Here is a 21,188-nt window from a genome sequence, read left to right on the forward strand (position 1 = left end):
CAAAGAGCGTAAATACAACCGACTACAACTGCCTGGAAAACAGTCCTGTTTGTGTCACTTGCTGGACACAAAGCAGTGCCTTTTGAGCACAAGGGCAGGGCAAATTTATGAGGTATTTCCCCACACACTCTTTTATGGCCCAATCCTTTGCTAATCAGGGACTTTCTGACCTAGACATCATTTCTTTGAATTCAGAAGCACTCACTGAAAATACAGCTTTACTGTGAAACAGCAAACTTACAGCAGGCCCAATATCCTGGCCCAAGGAGCTTAGCTGCAGTTTGAGTGAAGAACCTCAACTGTCAACTTCCTAGTTTCCAGCCATGCTACACACCCTTTGTCCCACCTCAGCCACTTCTWTCCCCACAGGAAAGAGTTTCAAGCTTGCTTAGTTATTCCTGCTCCTGCTGGCCCAGCACAGCAACAAAATATGTGGGTATAATCRCAGTTTCTATAAAGACATTTATTGGTAGGATATAAAAATAGAGTGTAAATTTTAATAAGATATATTTAAACAAGTCTCAGGCAAATAGTTCCACATGTGTTAGTTGGTGGGAGATGAGCCCAAAAGACTGACAGCATGGCCAGTTTCCCTGATGTGCCCAGATCCACCAAGCAAAACAAAGCCTTGATCCCGGAAACAGGTTACGACCCCTTTTTCTGCACATCTTTCTGGTCCCTTTGCTTCCTATGCCTCTGTCAGATCTGCTCTGCTTGACAACAGCTCTCACTAGTGTGGGCACTATTTCATCAGTCAGTCACTGGAWATATGGAGTAGGGCTCCACACAGACATCCGCAGAGTCTTCTGAACTGGAGAGTAACCCTCGGCTTGCGCTCTCTGGAAAGAGAGCCTGTTCCTCTTCTCGTTATGCTGATAATGGTAGTAAATACGTGCAGTATCAAATCATTTAGATTATAGAGAATAATTGTATAAATGAGCATCTCAGGTCTTTAACTCTCTTCCTGCTGAAGTTGTTTCCATTCAAAAGTTCCATCCAAACTTAGATCAAAATTATCCTTCTCCTGCTCTCGGGAGAGTTCCAAAAACACCTGAAATGGTCAATATAAACCTCTAATTATTTCTCTGCCACACACTAGACACTGCAATCCAGCTTTATAGGAAGTACAGCTCTGCAACACCCACAGGAGGTATGTGAGAGGTATGCTTTACGAGGTGGGGAGCAGACAGAGTCGCTGAGATGCCTGTGCTTTCTGGTTTACCCTGCCAAGAGGTGCAACAGCAGCAGCCTACTGGGCAGGCAGATGGGTTTTACCCATCAGTGGATTGGCATAAGTATTCCTCAACTCTGACACAAGCCTTGTCCAAGCAGCATTAATGTGCTAGTTCAGGAGCAACCAGAGATGCCAGGCACTGGCATTTTATCTAGACCACCCGTCCCTCTGGGCAGCAATGCAACTGTGCACTCATCTTGGGTGAGTGGAGCCAGGTAACAAACCTAGGCTTTTCCCGACCATGTCACTTCCCAGAATGTGAGGTGTTGCAATGGAAGAATAATAATTAACAAAAACAATATTTTTTGTCACTTAAACCCCTCTCAGAGTAATCCTCCCCCTGACACAAACCATGGGTGTGCACAAAAGAGCCATCGCCCCACCACTGCAGGCAGTTTCTCTGAGGAGCATCCTCCTGCCACAGTGCTGGCTCTGGCCACTCTGTAGCTTTCAATCCTGCACATCCTTTACAACATGTCTAGCTTTGAAATCATGTACCTGAGCCAAAGTATTCAAGGAAAAGCTGTACTCCTCGAGGTTGAAGGCTCTTTTGGCTGTAGAAAAATAAAAGAGCTGACATTTACCATACTGGGTTCTACCTTTTCAAAAAGTCATCATGTTTTGCTCTTACCTTCCTCTAGCTTGGAGAAAGACTGAGACAGAGGCAATGCATCTTCCATTGGGACCTTGTAGACTAGCAAAGATGGAAACCTGGAAGAAAAAGAAGTGAAGGTGACTTGTTCTGTATTGAGGGTTAAAAGTTTAGGTCATACTATGGAGCTGGACTTTTTACTGTATGGATTACAGCAGGGCTGGACCTAGTGACATTATCTAATCAAATCCCCATACAGAGACTCGGACCCATGCAGTTCTCTCAACCTGAGACCCTGTATTTGGTCATTAAACTCGGCACATTTTTAGGGGGGAGGCAATTTGCAGCCACTATTCGTCCTGTATTTTACCGCTCCTGACGGGCTGCGCTTGGGAAAATCCTCAAAATCTCAGCATGCAGAAGATCAGCGTGTTCTGGGTCCTTGACTTTAATTTCCAGTAGGTAACCTTTGCCGAACTTGTTCTTCAGATACTGAATGGAGCCAATGCACCTGCAGAGGTGGGAGGAAACACATAAATGGACAGAGATTGTCAGCGTGAGGGTACAATAAATCCTTTGGTATCCAACCATCTGGTCTTTCCCAGAGGACATTGTACTGCTCCTCTCACTATTGCAGTTAAGGGAAGTATTTCATGAAGTCCACAGTAATGGACTCAAGCCAGGGAGGCCAGAGGAGCACCCCTGCTGCTCCATGGACCAGAGAGGGGCAGAGACATGCTTTCTAGCTTGGTCACAAAGGGTGAGCAGCCACGCATGCYGGCCTGCGCTGCAGCCCACCGTAGCTGCCCGGACACCATGATGGCCACCCGGTCGCACACCGCCTCCGCCTCCTCCATGTAGTGTGTTGTCAGAATTGCTCCTTGCTCCTTGTTTTTCAGCGCAGCACGAATCATTTTCCTGAGGTTACAGAGGAGGGGGAAAAAAAGCCAACATTTCTTAAGTATATCAAACGCTTCTTACTACACCTTTGCTGCTCTAAATGTCACTTCTCCTAAAATAAGTGCAAAAAGATATAACAACTTTGGACTGAGGTGCACATGACAGTGCTTTGAAAAAATGTCAGAAATTTTTAATCTTGACTCAAGCCTTTTCATGGATTCTTCCGAAACCCGCGTATGTTATGAAACTAAATCGTCTGCTGGGCTGAATTCACAAGAGGATTTTTCCTTCTCTTTGCTCAGACTTTAAGGTAGGGGGAATCAGGAAAGTGGAGTTTCCAGCAAAACTGTTGGCAAGCGGCCAACAGCGCTAAGGGAAGATTGGGTGAACCTCACTCTACCTGTCTCTGGGCACCTGCTCTTGGCTTCCAACCCCTTTATCCCGCAGCATGGTATCCGAGGCAGTACTCACCAGACGCGGCGTGCCCCGCTGGGGTCCATGCCGGTCGACACCTCGTCCAGGAGCAGGATCGTGGGGTTACCCAGCATGCACAACGCAAAGCACAGCTACAACACGGAAAGATTTTTGAGCCAAATCTTCCAGGGTGCCTGGCACTGTGGGTGTGCAAGCACCTCTGGGCAGAATTTAGGTCACTTTATGAAAATCAGGGTTCTGATTTRTAGGAAACATGGACTTGAAACCAATAGTAGCTTACATCGCCTTCAAATCGTGTTTCCTCTATTTCCTGACACAGGAGCTGTGTCAGGTTGACACCAAACCATGTAGATCAACCTTCTCATCCACATCTCCATAAACTGAAGTAGTTCTACCTTTCACAACAACTGTAATTTAAAGAAATTAAGTAATTTGGCAAACACTCTGTGAAAGAACCCCTGACATGGGGACATAATTGCCTCCAAGCTGACATAGCATGGAGGCACATGAAAGCCCTCCATCCTCATGYGAGAGGGAACATGAGGCTCTCCCAGGTAACTCGGAGCACAGCTGTGTTCCCTCCTCACCAAAGTGATTTTTCATTCATACTAAGAACATTGCAGAGCTTACTACAGGAAAAACAAGATATACATACCTTTCTAGTTATCCCCACAGATAATTTTCTGGTTGATTTTTTTACATACTCCTGAAGCTCCAGAGCGTTCACTATTCTATGGGGAAAGAGAAGAAAGGGAAAAAACGAACATTTGTGTTATTCTCAACTCCACTCCCTAATCTGAAAACAGTAAGAAAAAGGAACTTTCTTTCCCCTGCCTCTTTGCTCCTGCTTGTTTTCATTAAATCTTCAAATTTGTTATTAAAAAATAAGTGAATATTTGAAGCCAAGTGTACTGAATAGGTGACAACCTCTTTTCTAAAAATAATCATTAGCATTAGTAGCATTATAAAGCCATTCTACCCAGCCTATGTTAGTTGAGCAAGCAGTACTTAAGCACCCTTCTTTCCATGCCAAACTATAAAGTCACAGGTTTTCAAAATCCTTCTCACAGTTAAAACACTTAAAAAGATGTTAGAGGTAAATTTATCCCCACTAAATGTCATAGGTGAATGAGAGATTTTCTCGAGCCACTCACTCAATCAAGGTATTTAGCACTAAAGTATTTTTGCAGAATACTTTCCCGAGTCTCTTTCAAATGTTGTTTCTGCCACCCCCCTCCACCATCCCCCATGAAATTTGATGTTCTGGTTCCCTCTCCATGCCTTCAGACTGGGAAAATAAAACGTTCATTGACAGCTGGAACAATCTTCCCTCCATACCGGTTGACAGCGGCAGCCGTATCCTCCTTCCTCACTCCCTTCACAGCAGCATAGGCCTCCAGGTGGTCTTGGACYGTGAGGTTTGGCCAGAGCGGGTCCTCCTGAGGGCAATACCCCAGGAAATCTGGTGCGTGGTCCTGCAGATGGGAGCTTGCTCCGTCTCTCCTCAGCATCAGCACCTGCACGACCAGGCTGTTTGCTTTGCTCTCATATAGCCTTTCCACATACAAGTGTAAGGTTCAAAGGAAGACTATGGGCTTCAGCACGATTTAGGAAAGGAAACTCAAAGGGCAAGAGATTGATTTTGCAACCCTCATTTACATAAATGCAAACAAGGTAAATTAGGGGAGACGGATCCCTACCAAAATTTAACTAGGCTACTCAGGGTAAATCAGCCTCCAAAGATGCCTCTTTCTCTCCACTAACTGTAGATGTTAGGCTTTGATTTAGAATTTATTTCAATTTCTAGCTAACATGAGTTAAGATTTAAACAGGTATATACTAGTCCATCGCCTCCGTTCAGGAAACGTGCAGGTGCATCACTGGTTTATTTCCACTTTTTTGTCTGAAGACCATGATGTATGGAATGAGTTTATACTTCTTCTAGTTGTTCTATTCTATTACTGCTTGTCAAAGTCAGAAGTAACCTACAATAATTTACATCAATAATTTTAACAGCCTATGCATTCAGCTAATACCTCAATCCCTAACATTGCTTGGACTGAAAATTATTGCTCAGCCTAGCAATATAATATAGCTATTGCTTAGCTTTACACTTGCACTTCCGTTGCGAATCTGTCCCTTCCCTCCAACCTACAGGTGCCTCCTACCTGCCCAGCAGTCAGTGTCGTCTCTCCAGTAATCATTTTGATAGCTGTGCTTTTACCAGCTCCATTGGGCCCCAGAAGTCCTAATACTTCTCCTGAAATCAATATACACCATTTCTCAGTAACACTTACCATTTAATAAATACATCAGGCACAATCACCATTAAGAAAGAGCATGCTAATACCAAAGGTCTTGTAAAAATAAAGAGCAAYATAAGGGCCATGCTGACAGTCCCTAAATTACTTCTCAGCTCTCTATAGCTGATCCAGTGATATGAATCTCAGCATTGATCCAAGTCACTCAAAAGCCACTACTGAAGTGACTTATGTAGAGGGGAGGATACGTAAATTAAGATAACGTAGAGTCAAAGGTAACAAATATAAAGTATTCGCACAACACATCAGCCACAGACCAGACATGCCTTAAGCACAGAGCAAGTAGATTTGACTTTTATGTCCTTGTTCAATAACTGACACTCTCCAGAGAATTAAATTAATAGATATGATCGGGGTCTTTAAAATAGTTGCAGTAGAACAGTACCAGTTCTCACCTTTTTTAACACAGAATGATATATTTTTGGTTGCCGTTTTCTTCTTCTTCTTAAAAACAGAACCAGCTTTCTTTATTTTATATTCCTTGCACAGATTGCTGACAATAACAACTGATTTCTGAAAGTGAGGAGGAGGAAGAAAGAATAGTGTAATGTAGTGGATACTATTAAGACTTTAGTAATATTTTTCCCTTACAAAAGGAAAAATGCTTCTTCCAAAGATCTTTGGGTTCATTTGTTAGTTCTCTGAGAATTCGAGGTGCAGCAGGACACTTAATTGTCCTCTTGAAATCTTTCTTCTCTAGTCTGATGGGATCCACTTGGTCCACTTGTGAGGTTTGATTTTCCCAGTGAGATGAATACAGTCAGAGCACTGACCTACCTTGTTGATAACTTACTTTATTTTTGCCAGTAGGCTTCTTACTAATATAAAATAGAGAAGTATAACACTTAGTTTTACCTCCTCCTGACTTGGAGATGCTATGGCATTTCTCACTGCTGTTCTTTCAGCTTTAACATCATCATCTTCTTCTTCTAGCTCCTCAGGGTTCTGGAGGCTGGTCTCTTTTCTTGGGGAAATCCTGCAAATCCATCAGCTCAGTCTTAGCATTTTATTCTTTACCTTAGTTCTTCACCAATGCAGTTTGGATAGCCGAAGACTGAATGTCTCTCTGGTTCAGTGTTTCTTGTTTTTTCTATTATTTATTGTAGGGCTTTCTGTACTGTAAAAAGTAGCAGGTTGGTACTTCCACACAATGCAGGCAACACTAAGTGGAGATACTAACAAGCTTGAAAGCCATTTAGTATTATCATAACTTTGTAGTGTTTAAGAGGCCATTGTGATTATAAAAAAATCATCAATATTAAAAAAAATAGGGACAAAGGCAACAATTTTAAAATGTCGTCCTCAAGGAAAAGCAGTGCAGTACGAAGTTATATCTCACATGTGCCTATGGTGCATGTGCATTTATACAAACCTAAATATTGGGTCCTTTCTCAGAACTGCTCTTCCATATTTTATCTCCAAATATCGAAGTAGAAAAATGAAACCCACAGAATGGATATAAGGCTGAAAAAAAGAGGTTGCCACATTAACAGCCTTGTCTTCTGCCCTACTATGGCTGAAGCTGAAAAGATGGTGGCAATGTGAAAATAAAGTACATTAACATCTAGACTCAAGGTAAATCCTGAAGGCTGTGAACTCTGCTAACACTTAGAAATACTGCAGAAAATATCACTGGTAAGAAGAGAAACACGCAATTCATAAAATAACAGGACAGCATTAAGGTGTGATCTGGGCTTATTCTGCTTTCCCTTCCCCATTTCAAAATAACAGAATTATTTTTGCACATCTAGGTAATCTGTCATCCCGATCCAGAGATCCTCCTTTCACGTAAAATGAGCTCAGTTTTCTTGCCTCCCTTCCTCCCAAGTGAAGATGTGGCAGCAGTTGGTGCTCTCTGRATGGACAAGTTGTGATTTGGGTCTGAGCCCACCCTAAAGCTGTCAGGAGATGCTCCATCCCAGCTCAATCACTGATCCAATGTGAAACTTCTGTCAGGTAAGTGTGAGGGAATTGTACACATTTAGCATCTTTTAGGACATGAAAATTCCTAAATAAAGGTAATCTTAAATGTTTTCTTACTGCAAAGACAGCCATTAGTACACCATTCCTTGAAGTCACGTCAATTATTTCAGTGTCTTCTATAAAAATCTATAATAATAATAATAAAAAAAAAAACACAATGAAGGACCTGTGATTCTTTAGTGCAACGCTGACAAATGTTGGAAGAGTTAAGTGCAAATAGCAAATACTTCAGAAATACACAAAAGCTTCTGATTCACTCAAAATGTTCAAAGTACAGATGAACTATTTTCAGAAAATGTCACAGTGCTAAAAATAAGCATCAGCTTCTCCTTTTTAGGAATACTGGTCCATCACAGGAAAATATCTGTTCTCTTCTCCTTTGGAATCCCAGCAGAGAAAAGGTGGATGAAAATAAGAAAGAAGAGGCGAGTCTCCTATTCGGATTTACACTCTTAAATCATTTATAGCACAGAAAGATATAGTCTTGCATATAGCTGGAGGATTTTGCTAAATTAATAGCTGCCTTTCCAGTACCACCTCTCAGCTGACATGGAGTAAAGCATCCTGTGAGTATTCTTAATTCTCATTTGCTTTCTATGCAAAGTAAGAGATATAAGCTCAAATTTCTCTTATGACTGTTCAAGCCAAGATACTTGACTTTGYATGGAAAAAGTTAAGAGTGCTTACCTAATCTATAATCATGGCTTAACTGCACGAGAAGTAGCCCCTAGCAACATTGAACAGCTGGAGGAATTATATCTGTTCTGAAATGGTCATCTAATGATGCACTCTGGTGACTCAAGAAGTCCCACCAGCAAAAGAAAACTAATGATCCTTCCTGAACAGAATTTGCAACTGCCATCAGATTTTGCCCTCAATAATACATGCTTTTGTTTTATGTACTAATGCATCTCGTAGCTCAGCACCATAGCTTACCTGCTGGCTGTTGACCACAAAGCCCAGTAGTGGATGCATAGGAAACAAGACAGACATGATATAGAGGGAAGTTCTAGGATCCAGTGAGTAATCCATAACTTTACTGATAACAAAAGAAACCAAACCTACCTAAAAATGAAACAAAAAGGCAACTTAGCTGAAAGGAACAGTTACACCTCTTCACCGGTGCTAAGAATTGCATTTATCAATATTTTTAGTTCCCCGTTGAATTTCTAATAATGGGAAATGAACACAGAGACAAGACATGCTGAGGGTTCAGGAGCTCCTCAGCCATCTCTGCCTGAGCAAAGGCTGCAGCTTTGGGTCTGCTGGGGAAAGTCCTCCCTAGACAGGCCTGCTTTGGGCAGGAGAATAAGGAACGTGATCCCGTTGTCTTCTTTCCCAAGGTTTATGGTCATCATGGTTTATGTCAAATATTCCACCTTCTTTGATATCAGGCTTAGGCTTTCTCTTTCTAACCCCATTTAGAGACTGGCGCTAAACAGAAAAAGGTGAGACTAGCTTGATATAGTGTTGCCTACTAAAAAGACGACATGTCCTTATCTATGTCCTGGATGTACATTTGGTGTTTTGACTTCTAATTCATCCTTATGATTTTGAAATATATTTTTGTAAACCCTACAGTATCTTATCTAGCCCTATACTTACCACTATTAGGATAAAAGACCAAAAATCACAGTTCCACCCTTTGCGAAACAGGAAGGAGATCAAATAGATGAAGAGAACAATAGACATTCCATAGCCAAAAATAGTCATAACCTATAAAGAAAGAGCTTTCATTAGAGAAAAGGAGTGGCGTAAAGAACCAGAAATCCATGCACATCAATGTGGTTCAGTTTAAATATACATACGTTAAGACCAGAGCATTCAGAAATTACTGCAATTACTGCTGAGTACAAAGGACTATAGTCCTTTCACTCCATAGTGAATCAGTGACCACCAGAATTATATTTACCAGCAAAAAAAGGCTGCTGCCGCTCCCAGAAATCTTGCTGCTCATTGCAAACTGAAGCCCAAACATTGAGAAGAGAAGAAGCCAGCTCAGAGGGATGTCTACCAGTGCCTGGCCACACCAGTATGCTGAGGGCAAGAGCCCGGAAACCCGCAACTGGGAGCGAGCTCCTGTCTAGGGATGCACACAAAAAAGGGCAGYTTAGTTCAGGCCTCTGGTTGGCCTGTTACATCCTTGGGAACAACTCCATGAAATATGAAGAGAAATATGAAACATTAATGCCTCCCCCAAACCATCTCACTGGTCCACCTCTCCTCCAACCCTGAGGCAGCCTCACACCTGGAAGCTAGGAAGTTTCCAGGAAACTTGGGAGCTTCAGACCAGGAAACACCAGGAAATGGAGAGCATTCACAGTCTCCATGCCCACCATGCACATTGGATAGGCAAGGAAAAACTGAACAAACAAAAAAATACCTACCAAAGCAAGAAAACACAGGTAAGAGACTGCCATAATGACACCTATGTTTCGGACACTACTTTGTCGCTCCGTTTATCTGTAACACTCCTACATACACTCGCATTGTTTATTGTCCTAACTATGCCTCCAGGTTTGTTTTCTCTGGAGTGACCTGTCTGCTTTTATCTTACTGGGGTTAAATTCCAATCCTTTTAGTATTTTGTTAATCTCTGCTGAATGCAAAGCTGCTTATGTCCACCTAAGGAAAAATACCTCAAACAGCATGTCACATTCATGTGACACCTAGTGACAATACAGCTGTAATCCCTTCTTCCCACACCAAAATCTGCTCCAATTCAAGGATTACCTTGTAATCCTGGAGGTAGCCCATTGCAAAGTGAGGAGGAAAACCAGGGAATAAAATCAGCATATAAATGAGGTAAAAAGAAACAAAATAATCCCAGAATCGTGGATTATCTACCTGAAAATAGAAGAACAAACCATTTGTAGAAAACAGCCACATCATAACAAATAGATACCACAGTTAATCTTACTGCGTTTTCATGATTTAAGATACAGTACTCGCACAAAATGGGATTTGATGCTGAGCCATCAAATAATGCTGAGTACTGGGGTGATGGAAGTTTTCCCCTTAAAAAACTGAACACAACCCTACAAAGCGCTTGCCACTTGTGAGGAGAGATGGGTAGTGTAGGTCCTACTCCCACCCTGGACTGTGATAAACTACACCTATGGATCAATGTGCCACAGCTTGATGAACACGATGTGATGCAGAGAACAAAGCACCTCCTTCTCAGCTCTGGAGAAACCTCACAGCCTTCCTCTCTGTTTGACAGCTCTCAAGACCCACAAGGAAAAAATTAGCATCCCCTAGACATTCTTGCTCACTTCCCTCCCCCTCCAGAGAGGCTGCTGGTAGTCCCAGGGACTGTCCAAAATCAGATGTGGTGTTGGTGCTGGCAGATTTCTGTCGGGGAAGGAGGAGGCCTGTGAAAGTGGTAAAGAACTTTCAAGACAGAAGRTTATGGGGAATTATCTCATTTTTCAACTAAAGATTAGTCTACACAGCCTTTTACTGATGGACATGAACTCACAACTGTCCATGATGGATTGGTCACATCCTATCAAAGATGCTATTATGCAGCTTCTGGTCCAGAGCTGTTTTGCATCCAGCTATTTGAGAGCACAGGCAGAAGCTGTGTAGTTGTGCAAGGGCCCGTGTTAAATTTATCCTTACACTCACCCCTGAAATCAACAGTGCTTGTTCCACAGCCACTGCTGATGCAGGTAGATCAATGTGTATGAACAACCTCACATGGCCTCCTACTATCGAAACCTTAAGCAATTTTAAGAATAGTTGTTTGATGCATTCTGGCTATCAGACTCCGACACTTACAGAGAAAAATGGATGATTCCAAATCCGAATATGTGCAGTAGAATTGAAAGTTCTCAGCAAAGCATTGCTTATGATGTTCACAAGCACTGGAAAACAGTTGATGGCCTCCATGTGGCATAATACAGTAAACCTGTAGTTCTTCAAAGAGCAAGAAAACAAGATGAAAACCAAAAGATTTTTTTTACTGCAGGGAAGCAGTAGAAACTGATATGCTAATATGAATTAATTTTGCTTATATCTTGGCTGCTAAATAAATAAATAAATTACCAGGTAYTAAAAATCTCTAACTGTATTACAAAAGTAGTAATAAAAAAGTAGTTTGAGGTGGAGGACTGGAGAGATGAGGCCTCCCTCTAGCATGCAGTCTAATAGTCAAAACACTTCCAAATCTTTGTGCTCATGTCTTATTCAATAGGGTCATCTCACAGGTTCAACAGAATTGATTGCAGCATCTTGCTTATTAAATTATTGGGAAGAAACTGGAGGAGGAGAAGAAAAATCCTTACCTGGCCTTCTCGAGACACTGTTATAGCCCCGTTATGTTTTAGCTCCTCTGTGATATTTTCCACACTTCTTATTTCCACTGTTAGATCTTGACTCTCTAGAGTGTGGATAAAGTCTTCAATGCCTGATCCTAGCACGAAAGCCAAAAGCAGAAGATTCATAATATTGAACTATTAAATATTAAATGAGGCTGCCTTTTTTTTTTTTTTTTTGAAACCATGATGATCCAACAAAAACAGATGAAATCTAATGACTACAGAAGTCAGACAGCACCTACGAGGTAGGTCATTTCATTTCTGTATAGCATTTAGATTTTAGTCTCAGTAACTGAAATTTTGCATTGTCATTTTTTTGCTGTCCTCCTTGACCTGCAAAATACTGTTTCCTTTCTGATGGTCTAGTGAAGCAACAGTGTCATACTCCGGCAAAATAACATATAACATGCACACATAGGAATGCCAACCATAAAACACTGGAAGTAGACCATTCATTTGACCCAGCATTAGTTGGCCTTTGTTGGAGTATGGTGCTAGCTTTCAGGATCCCACAGTTCAGAAAAACAGAAATTTTGGATAGAGATCTTTATTTGTGGCATGAAATTAACTGGGGAACATCTTGGGCCCCCTTTAATCCTATTTGCTAGGATATCCCTTTTCAAATCAGGGTCTCCTCAGCTGCTAAAGCAACTGGAGGCTTCAGTTACAACCCCTTTAGAATGATAATTTCTGTGCTCTTCTGTCACTGAAACTTTCATCACTTGTTGCATTCTCTTCCTCCTACACTTTCACTTATTTTTCTTGCAAAAGTAAAAAAAAAAAAAAACCCAAAATAGAAAATAATGCTAATTAGCCTATTTGTTCCACACACCTGTTTTATTGAGGATGAGCAGGGTGGTAGTCTCCAAGTGAGCCTTCTTGCCAAGTGGAAGAAAATACTGTGCAGATGACAGCTCCCAGGCACTTACACTCTGCCATGCAGCAACCATGGCCATTTGTAAAACCACAGGAAGCAGAAAAACCACATAGAGTAGCAAACTACAATGAGAAAGAGATGAATAAACCTTTTGAAAACGTATTCTGCACACTGCATTTATGTATCAGAAATAATATAATATGTTTAGCTTATCCAACGCCTTTGCTCTTAAAACTATTTTAGCATATTTTAGTTATAGAACCTTAATCATTTACAAGAGCCCTCAAAATTCAGCAGTTAGAGGGCCTCAGATTTAAGGAAGTCAAATTTTTAGAGTCATGAAATCCCCTTCAGACTTGCCCAAGACATAAGTTTTTCATAAGTCAGTATTTCCCCTTTTCTCATGCCCTGCCAGGAAATGATGGCTTGGCAAACTGAAGATCARTGAGGCCAAATGAGTTCAGACACTGACAAGATCAGAGAAGTTTWAAAAAAAATACAGAGGAAGTTTGAAAGTAATATTTTTTCCTCCCTTCTTTTTATACTCGTTTATTTTAAAATCCCCTCCTCCACCCAAAACAAAACTGTTCCTAAATGACTCTTTTTATCAGAAAGAAAATGAGGTTTCCCTTGCACATATCACTCCATGTAGGAAAGAAAATGCACAAAATAATCCAGGTATCAAAACTGTTAAAAATCAAGTCATGGCTGCAAAGTCAGTGATGGGAAAGGCGTTGGTGTCTGAGAGAGATTTTATATTACTGGCACTGGAAAGGAAGAAATCTTCCTATCCTCTGAGTTTAGTGCATCACAGAGATCGTTCACAGGAACGATCTGATTTCAATTACTCCAAGTGTTCATTGAAACGGGGACGTGAAACCTGCCCCGCTTGCAGCGACTGCTGTTCACATCATGCTCTGAGACTTCAGAGCTGAACGAGAGAAGCGCTTTGGTACTTACATTGACCCGAGGTTTTTCAATGAACCCTTAAGCTTTAAGAGATGAACTCGTGCCATGGCATAGACCTGCTGCCTCCAGAGAGCCGTGTCACTCACAGTTGCCTCTACAACATCCGAGAGCAGCAGGGCACCCTGCTCCAGCTCATCCGGGGACCTTGTTCCTGCATCTGCCCACTCCTCACCAAAAGCATGGTCATCTACAGAGAGTTTTCAATGTGCACAGTTACATTTGAAATCAGCTTTTACATTGTAATGTGTGAAAAGAAATAGAGTGCCCTAAATAGTGAACTATTTGTAGCATGGTAAATGTTACTGTAAAGTAGTCCCTTTTCTGAGAAGTGTTTATTTCAGAGCAGTGATTGTACCTTCTTGATCAACTGTGGTTTCTTCCTCCAGTTTCAAGAAGACATCTTCCAGGGTTGTCATGTTAACTCCATAATTGATAATCCCCTGGTCAGAGCAACTGTCGAGACCACTGAACAGATCTGTGAGACAGCAATAACGCAAGTGCCTTCAAGGTGTTCAAACCCAAGCACAGATCTCTASAGCAGACTCCAATGTGCCTGAAGTTGACCTGACTAAATCATCTCCTGCTCATAGGGAAAATGATAAAGCAATGAACTGACAGAATGCAAAGGTTAGGAAGGAACAGGAAACTGCCATATTCATAATTCATTGAAGATTTTTTTCATTTAGCAACAGTTTCAGACTACGTGTTTCTGTATTCAAATAACAACCATAGCCTAAGCTCAGAGGCTACTGAGTTTCCTCATCAAGGTTCACCATTACAAACAGAAGATGAGTGTGATCTTAAACGTTCGGAAGTTAAAATTTTGGGAGAGGCCAGAGGGGGGAATAAAATSCAACAGTTCTAAAAAGTTCTTATTCTACTCCCACAGAACTTCCCCCTCTCCATTGCTCTCTCCCTACATTTCCACCTTTTTTCATAGCAATTCTCAATTATTTCAGTATACGTTACCTGGGAATTTGTTCACATTTTCCAATGGCAGTTTATATCTCAGCTCATATTGACTGTGTCCTGAGAATATGGCATTTGGGATGTACTGTTTAACCAGAGCTGTCACGTTCTCTAAGTCACAAGACTCACTGACATGGATCCTGTTCAGTTTAAAAAACAGAGGGTTAATTTGGAATAAAAATGCTGTATTTGCTAGGATCTGTTATATCCAAAGCTCAGCCTACTTCATTCACCCCTTACTCTAGGGTAAAATACTGCTACCGGTTGCTAGGGCTAATATAGATACCTTAAATGATAGCCAATCCCCCATTTTTTCTTCAAGAACAGAGAAGAACCAACACACTTTAGCCTCCCATGTGAGATAAAAGCCTTGCGATCTAAAGAAACAAAAAGTCAAAAAGTTTATACTGTAGAGCAGAGGTTCTAAACACCTTTTTGCAGCTGAGCCTTGTTTGAGATGATCGATATGTTGTGCACTTTTATGGGGCCGGTTCCCTTTTCCCCAGCCCACTATTATGGCCTTTTTGGCTTCTGCCACCCATGCAATGGATGGTCAGTAAATACAGAAACATCCATCTCCTGGCATGTCATCCTCAAACTCAGTTCCAGCTTGAGCACATGTCTGCTGGAGCTCACTCATGTGAGCTTAGAGCCTTACTGGGGAAACACATGAGTAGCAAGTATCTTAGAGAAGTTATTTCACGCAACATGATTAAGGGAGAACAGGTTTACAATGAACTTGGATATAATGAGTGTCACCAGGGAAGCATAACAAATGCCCTGCATTGCTAAGGAGACTATTTTATTTCCCCAGCAAGGCCTTAGCCTTGCTATCCTGCTGTCCTTGTTGACCCGGTGTTTCTGTTAAAGTCAGAGATAGCAACTGCTTAGTGCTATCAGTGCCAGTGGAAACACCTCTCATGCATTTAACAGGACCGAGATTTCATCCCAGCTAGTTTGGCCTGGGGAAGGACTTTGTGCTCAAGGCATGCTCTGAAGAGAAGCTCCTGGTCGAGTCCATGCTCACCTGCAAGGATATCAGCCTCGTCCATGAACTGGGTGCTGAAAAGAATCACTCGCTCACTTCTGTTTTCCTTGAGGAGGCTCCACACCTGATGCCTGGAAAGGGGATCCAACCCAGCYGTCGGCTCATCCAGTAACAAAACCTACAAGAGGAAAAAAATTCTCATTTGAAATCAGACATTCCTCCTTGCCAGGAATTACTGCATGTCTTGTGGGTTTTGGCATTCTCCTGAAAACCTCAGGTCCTGAAGTCAAGAATGGCCATCTTTTATGCAAAAGCAACCATTCTGGGACCTGTACAGTGATCCGGGAAGTATCTATATTAAAAGYAGACCAGCAAAATCAGATTTATGAATTTACTTTCTTTGAGGTATAATCATAAGAACTTTAAAAGGTAATAAAATCAGAGTGAGCTTGTAGCTAAGTGTATAACATTTCAATTAGGTTGGACTCAGCCTTTCAAATATTACACAGCTGTGTCTGCTGCTTTACCTGGGGGTTTCCAAGCATGGCTATTCCAATGGATAACTTTCGTTTTTGTCCACCACTCAGTTTCTCAGCTTGAGTGTCTTGAATGTTGCTGATATCCAGCAATTCCAAAATATTTTGTACCTAGAAAAGTACAAGAAAGTCCATTTCAAGCACTAGTATTCCTCTAGTCCTTTTTTAGCCATGAAGGAAATCTGATTGCACCTGAAGGTGAAATTTCTACGTGTGCTTACAGAGGCAAGCTCCTACCCACTGACCCCGCTGCTGGCAAGAGCGGTCGCAACAGGGCCTAGTACATTCCCCTCATCTCCTTGGGATGAGCAGAGTCATCACCTTAGTTGTACCGAGCCACTAAACTGGCCCACCTCAGTGCGCAATCTGATTAAAGCTGGATACTTGCTTTTATTTTTGGAAGAAACTGTCCACTAGACTTTTCACATTTCCCAGTGCAAGACAAGCCTTTGCTGAAAYGTGGGATTTGCCTACAGTCCAACACTTTCACCAGAGTCCCACGCAGTGACGCTTTTCAGGGGAACGTGCACACTCACCTCATGCTCTACCTCTTTGGACTTGATGCCCTTGATTTCAGCAAAAGTCTGCAAATTTTCTTTCACTGTTAAAACTTCAAACTGGACATTGAATTGCGGGCAAATGCCAATCATCTCTCTAATTTCTTCCCTGTCTCCTATTTCAGATAGCTTGGAGTTGTATATGCTTGCAGAACCTGTTTACAGGAATAAACACAATGAGGTGGAAAGAACTTTTCTTTATCCATAGAAAGCTTTAAATCAAGCCCACCSCTCCACCATTTCACCTCTCGACACCTACCTTCAGAAGGCAAGGTAAGTCCGCTGAGCACATTTAACAGTGTCGTCTTTCCAGCCCCACTGTGGCCAAGCAAGGCAGTGATCTGGCCCTCATAAATATTTAAAAATAAACCTAGAATAAAAACATTAGGTTTGGGAAAAAATGAACTTTTACTTGCTTCTGCTCATTGTCCCAGGCACCAGCAAGACAAGGAAAGAAATATAAAACTAAGTAGAAATGAAAATGCATTAAGTAAACTGAGGGGTAAAGTTGTGCAAATCTGGAGCTAAATTCGTAAGTTGCTCTGTATTTAGCAGAGAAGACAAATAAAACAACTGAAAAATCCTTTCTTCTTCTCCATACTCTCAATAAAAAAGTCARTCACTAAAAACTGAACAGAATAACAATTACATCATCTAATATTTTAGAAGAATTTTCAAACAATACAATTATTGCTGTATAACTGAAATGTTTGCACAACTATTTCTGTTCATCTTTAACAGGAATCAGTATCACAGCTTTCATACCTCTTAAGGCTTCTGTTTTCTTATCTTTCTGTTTATAAACTTTTTTAATATTGTTGAGTCTAAAAGGAAAGTAAGAAGAATATTATTTCAGGATTCTCACTATTACATTTCCCTGGTACCCCTTTATACATTTTTATGGATCTTAATTCCCAGTACMTTATGTCTTTTGGGGTCATTCCTGTCATTTTAAATATACATTGAGATTCAGTAGGGTTTTTGCACGAACACAGATGTGTACACAAATAGGAATATCAATATGTGGCATGCAATAACAGACCGTCAAGCCTTTCATGGACAAGGTCGAGTCCATTGCAACAGATATCCCTCTTGCTGCCCTCTGGCTTCTCCCTCTTGTCACTAATGAACCTTAAACAAAGTCCACAGCAACAACAAAAAACAGCAAACGGTTTATCTGAATTTCCCCACTCGTGACTGGTCTGAATTACCTGTTTTTCTCATCTGCATTTTAACTCTAATTTTTCCTCCACGAAATACTTTGCAGAAATGTCATTAACATGAAAACTACCTGGATAAAGCAAAACAGAACTAGTGGCAGAAGCAGGGGTGGTGTTAGTGGGAGCGTTGGACCGAACTCAAACAGGGCAAATAGCAGCTCCTCTCTCAACCTGATGGCCTCCTTCCCCCTGAATTCGGGGGGCACTGGCTCTACGTCATCACTGAGCAGCTCCTCAGGGCTCGCGGCAGCCTGGGGCCTCTCTCCGGTGGAGCCTCTCCTGCTCTTCATCCAGTACGAGGCCTTCAGGCAGAAAAAGGGGGGATCGGGGATGCCGTATTTGCCTAATAGGAAAACAAAGAAAATGACCTACGATCAGTCAAAAGCACAAGCAAAGCATCGTGCTGGATCAAACGCTTAGGAGGGTCTGGAAAATGAAAATAAAAAGCTTGGCTGCCTCAAACTTGTTACTTTGTATTGCTAAAAAGAAAGTTTGGGGAGTCTTCATTAGTATGCATAGATCTGGGCAAAGAAGGGCAGGTTCAGGGCTATTTCTAATGTATTCTGTCTTTCATTTAATGAATTAAAATATTATCCAATACATCATAACACTATTTTTTCACAAATAATTCTACAGGAACATAATTAAAAARAAAAAAAAAAAACATTGAACACTCTGCTGCCTTTGATTTGTGAATCACCAGTCCAGGCCAGGAGTAGGAAAGTCACTCAGCAATAAGATACATTTTTTAGAAACCAAAGCCTATACTGGTTGACACAAACAGTGGAGCATCCTCTCATCTCCCTGAAGAGCTATTACACACAATTAATATAAATCCAAAGTACACAAGCAAAACGTATAGTTGTAAGTATACATCATACTTACCAGGCAGAACTTTATCAAAGTAGATAGCTAACAGCAGATACAAGACAGAGTCAAAGATCAGCATAATGTAAGTTGAAAATAAAAAGTATGACTCCTCCATAAGGTTAGAAAAATAGAAACCTATTCCATATTTTTCTAAATGGAAAATCTGAAATAAAGGACAAGTAGAAGAGTTTTCAGGCTGGAAAGCCATGAGCTTATCATCAAGCTATGGATGGAATCGACTTTTAAACCCCAAAATCTTTCAAAAGTGCAACACTGACTGCCCCCCTTTTTTTATTTTTAGTGAGAAAGAGAAACAGATTTACTCCAATCAGAGATCCTATGTTTCCATTTAGATTTTTCCAGAATAATCCAGAAACAGAAGAAAAAAAATCAGAATTTTATAGAAATATGATATTGGATATAAGAGATACGATACTGGCACATTTACAGAATTGTATTTGTCATCGAATACAAAAACGTTATAATTGTACACAATGATTGATCAAATCGTACGGCAAACTGGTAGTAATGGCAAATTGCCATTATCTGTGGCAAAATGCACTCTGCCTTCACCCCAAGAGGACCCAACTATTGAGAAAGTTCGATTAGGGAGATAACGCACCGTACCTTTGCGATTCCAGCATTAAATGCAAAAGGACAAAAGAGATCGAGAAACCACTTGACAGGTTTGGGAATATTTTCTACCAGTACTGCGAGGCTTAAACATCCAAAGACAAAGATGAAGAGGAACCCCATGGAGCCGGCGAGCTTAAAGCTCCTTAAGAGGGAGCAGAGCAGGAAAACAAAGTGGACCTGCAAGAAATGGGAGTTTTTCATTGGCAAGGTGAGCTTCCGATGCTACCAACCCAACCCGAGACATGGGACACGGCAGGCGCGCGTCGAGGGCACGCACCAGAATCACTGTGCCGAAGGGGCTGACGTACCTCTAAGACGTATCAGCACCTACATACAGGGCCATTTCAACAGCTGAAGGGAAGTAAATATCCTTAACTAGTAGCATTTCTACTTGCCAGGCAAACGGATCTCTGGTGAGCTAAGTCTATGCAATAAAATATATCTCAGTGGGTAGATCTAAGGTTTCGCTTGAGTCGGATCCTCAGGCTTAATTCAAACCACCGCCGATTACGAGATACAACTGACTCAGAGAATCCACTCATCTATTTTTATTGGCAAGACCAGGAAAAAAATATAGCTATGAGCGAATGTGCAAGTGGCTCTGGAGTAATGTTTAGGCTAATCAAAATACTAATAAATTACATGGTGAGAAAATTTGGCTTTAAAACTCCAACTTACACATGCTAGGCCATACAGGAAAAACAGCAGTACGATTGCAGGGAAGCTGCTAAGGTAGAAAGCATCCTGCACAGTGACGGCTGTCAGCAGGCAGGACATGACCAGCACATAGACAGCATACAACAAACTCCAGGAGAGCCTGAAGATGGAGAGACGGTATTATAACCTTGTTTGTTTAAAAATTGTTTATGGAGCTTCATCTGCATGGGAGAACCATTTCAAATTATAGTATTTCCCAAGGTGAAGTATTTCCCATTCACATGCTACATACACCAGTCAGCACGACCCACTCCAGGTGAAAACGCCCAGAGAGGAAGAACACCTCGCACTCCCTTCCTCATCCCTTATGGTTTGTCCTTTCTGCTGGAATGGACTTACAAACTCACTGAACTTGTGAACTCATTGTGCAAGTACCCAAGGGAACATTGATTTAGTAAATAGGCACTTCAGTTATCTCGCTTTTGCTACTGARGAACTCACCAAAATGCAATATCTTGTAATCCCATCACCTTCATCAGTACTTTGAGCTTCTTCTTTTCTCTTACAATATTCATTGATAAAAAATRCATGAATGAAGAGAAACACATCACTATAGTAATCATGAAATAACTGTACTCCAAAGTAATTGAGGAGATGACGCTCCGGGATCTCATACGGACACCGGCAATGGATTTCATTTCTTCCCACACGGAATGATTTACCACCCCCTAAAGGAATTCAAGGTAGAAATCTTAGTGTTTAATTTATTTTATATTGCAAGATGTAGCTATATAATGAACCTTCTGATTCACCAGCCCCCAGAATTATTTCTAATGCAGGTCTACACAGAGCATAAACAAGCACAGCAATAAGCCATATGGGAAGTGCTTGTTTGACTCGCTCAGCTGTCTGYGTCTCAACTAGTCTCCCTTGTAGTCTGTTGAGAGAAATAAATCCTTCACCTCATCCCCAGATAAATGTCCAAATGCACAAATGACTCACACTGCCCAAGATCCTGTTTCTCTCCATCATGAGTATGAAAACAGTCTAGGTGGCTGGATAGCTAGACAGAACAACCCCATCCAGACATATTTTTGAGGTACAATTTGGAAAGAAAAGGCA

At 41.4% G+C, this 21,188-nt stretch overlaps 1 protein-coding gene across 4 annotated transcripts in view; it reads right to left on the reverse strand.

Moving 5' to 3' along the window:
* Nucleotides 1-442: 442 nt before the first annotated feature.
* Nucleotides 443-21,188, reverse strand: part of LOC146596115 (ATP-binding cassette sub-family A member 10-like) — a 25,491-nt gene continuing 4,745 nt past the window's right edge. For all 4 annotated transcript variants that reach the window (XM_085304734.1, XM_085304733.1, XM_085304735.1 and 1 more), the window contains 34 exons: nt 20,568-20,794; nt 20,088-20,226; nt 19,401-19,586; nt 18,789-18,936; nt 18,075-18,246; nt 17,449-17,507; nt 16,943-17,053; nt 16,663-16,838; nt 16,118-16,237; nt 15,630-15,768; nt 14,889-14,979; nt 14,603-14,742; nt 13,989-14,108; nt 13,625-13,820; nt 12,620-12,786; nt 11,755-11,882; nt 11,249-11,386; nt 10,199-10,312; nt 9,378-9,548; nt 9,071-9,181; nt 8,402-8,530; nt 7,523-7,591; nt 6,855-6,946; nt 6,338-6,458; nt 5,878-5,995; nt 5,330-5,421; nt 4,500-4,678; nt 3,817-3,892; nt 3,198-3,292; nt 2,625-2,744; nt 2,197-2,337; nt 1,866-1,945; nt 1,733-1,788; nt 443-1,051 (listed from right to left, as the gene is read on the reverse strand). In XM_085304734.1, coding sequence (XP_085160860.1) covers nt 953-1,051; nt 1,733-1,788; nt 1,866-1,945; nt 2,197-2,337; nt 2,625-2,744; nt 3,198-3,292; nt 3,817-3,892; nt 4,500-4,678; nt 5,330-5,421; nt 5,878-5,995; nt 6,338-6,458; nt 6,855-6,946; nt 7,523-7,591; nt 8,402-8,530; nt 9,071-9,181; nt 9,378-9,548; nt 10,199-10,312; nt 11,249-11,386; nt 11,755-11,882; nt 12,620-12,786; nt 13,625-13,820; nt 13,989-14,108; nt 14,603-14,742; nt 14,889-14,979; nt 15,630-15,768; nt 16,118-16,237; nt 16,663-16,838; nt 16,943-17,053; nt 17,449-17,507; nt 18,075-18,246; nt 18,789-18,936; nt 19,401-19,586; nt 20,088-20,226; nt 20,568-20,794 — 4,320 coding nt within the window. In that variant the 3' untranslated portion in view covers nt 443-952. The remainder of the gene's footprint in view (nt 1,052-1,732; nt 1,789-1,865; nt 1,946-2,196; nt 2,338-2,624; nt 2,745-3,197; nt 3,293-3,816; nt 3,893-4,499; nt 4,679-5,329; nt 5,422-5,877; nt 5,996-6,337; nt 6,459-6,854; nt 6,947-7,522; nt 7,592-8,401; nt 8,531-9,070; nt 9,182-9,377; nt 9,549-10,198; nt 10,313-11,248; nt 11,387-11,754; nt 11,883-12,619; nt 12,787-13,624; nt 13,821-13,988; nt 14,109-14,602; nt 14,743-14,888; nt 14,980-15,629; nt 15,769-16,117; nt 16,238-16,662; nt 16,839-16,942; nt 17,054-17,448; nt 17,508-18,074; nt 18,247-18,788; nt 18,937-19,400; nt 19,587-20,087; nt 20,227-20,567; nt 20,795-21,188) is intronic.

This window comes from Rhea americana, unplaced genomic scaffold (genome assembly GCF_003343005.1).
Source record: "Rhea americana isolate MKP2758 unplaced genomic scaffold, rheAme1 scaffold_21, whole genome shotgun sequence".
NCBI classification, from domain to species: Eukaryota; Metazoa; Chordata; class Aves; order Rheiformes; family Rheidae; genus Rhea; species Rhea americana.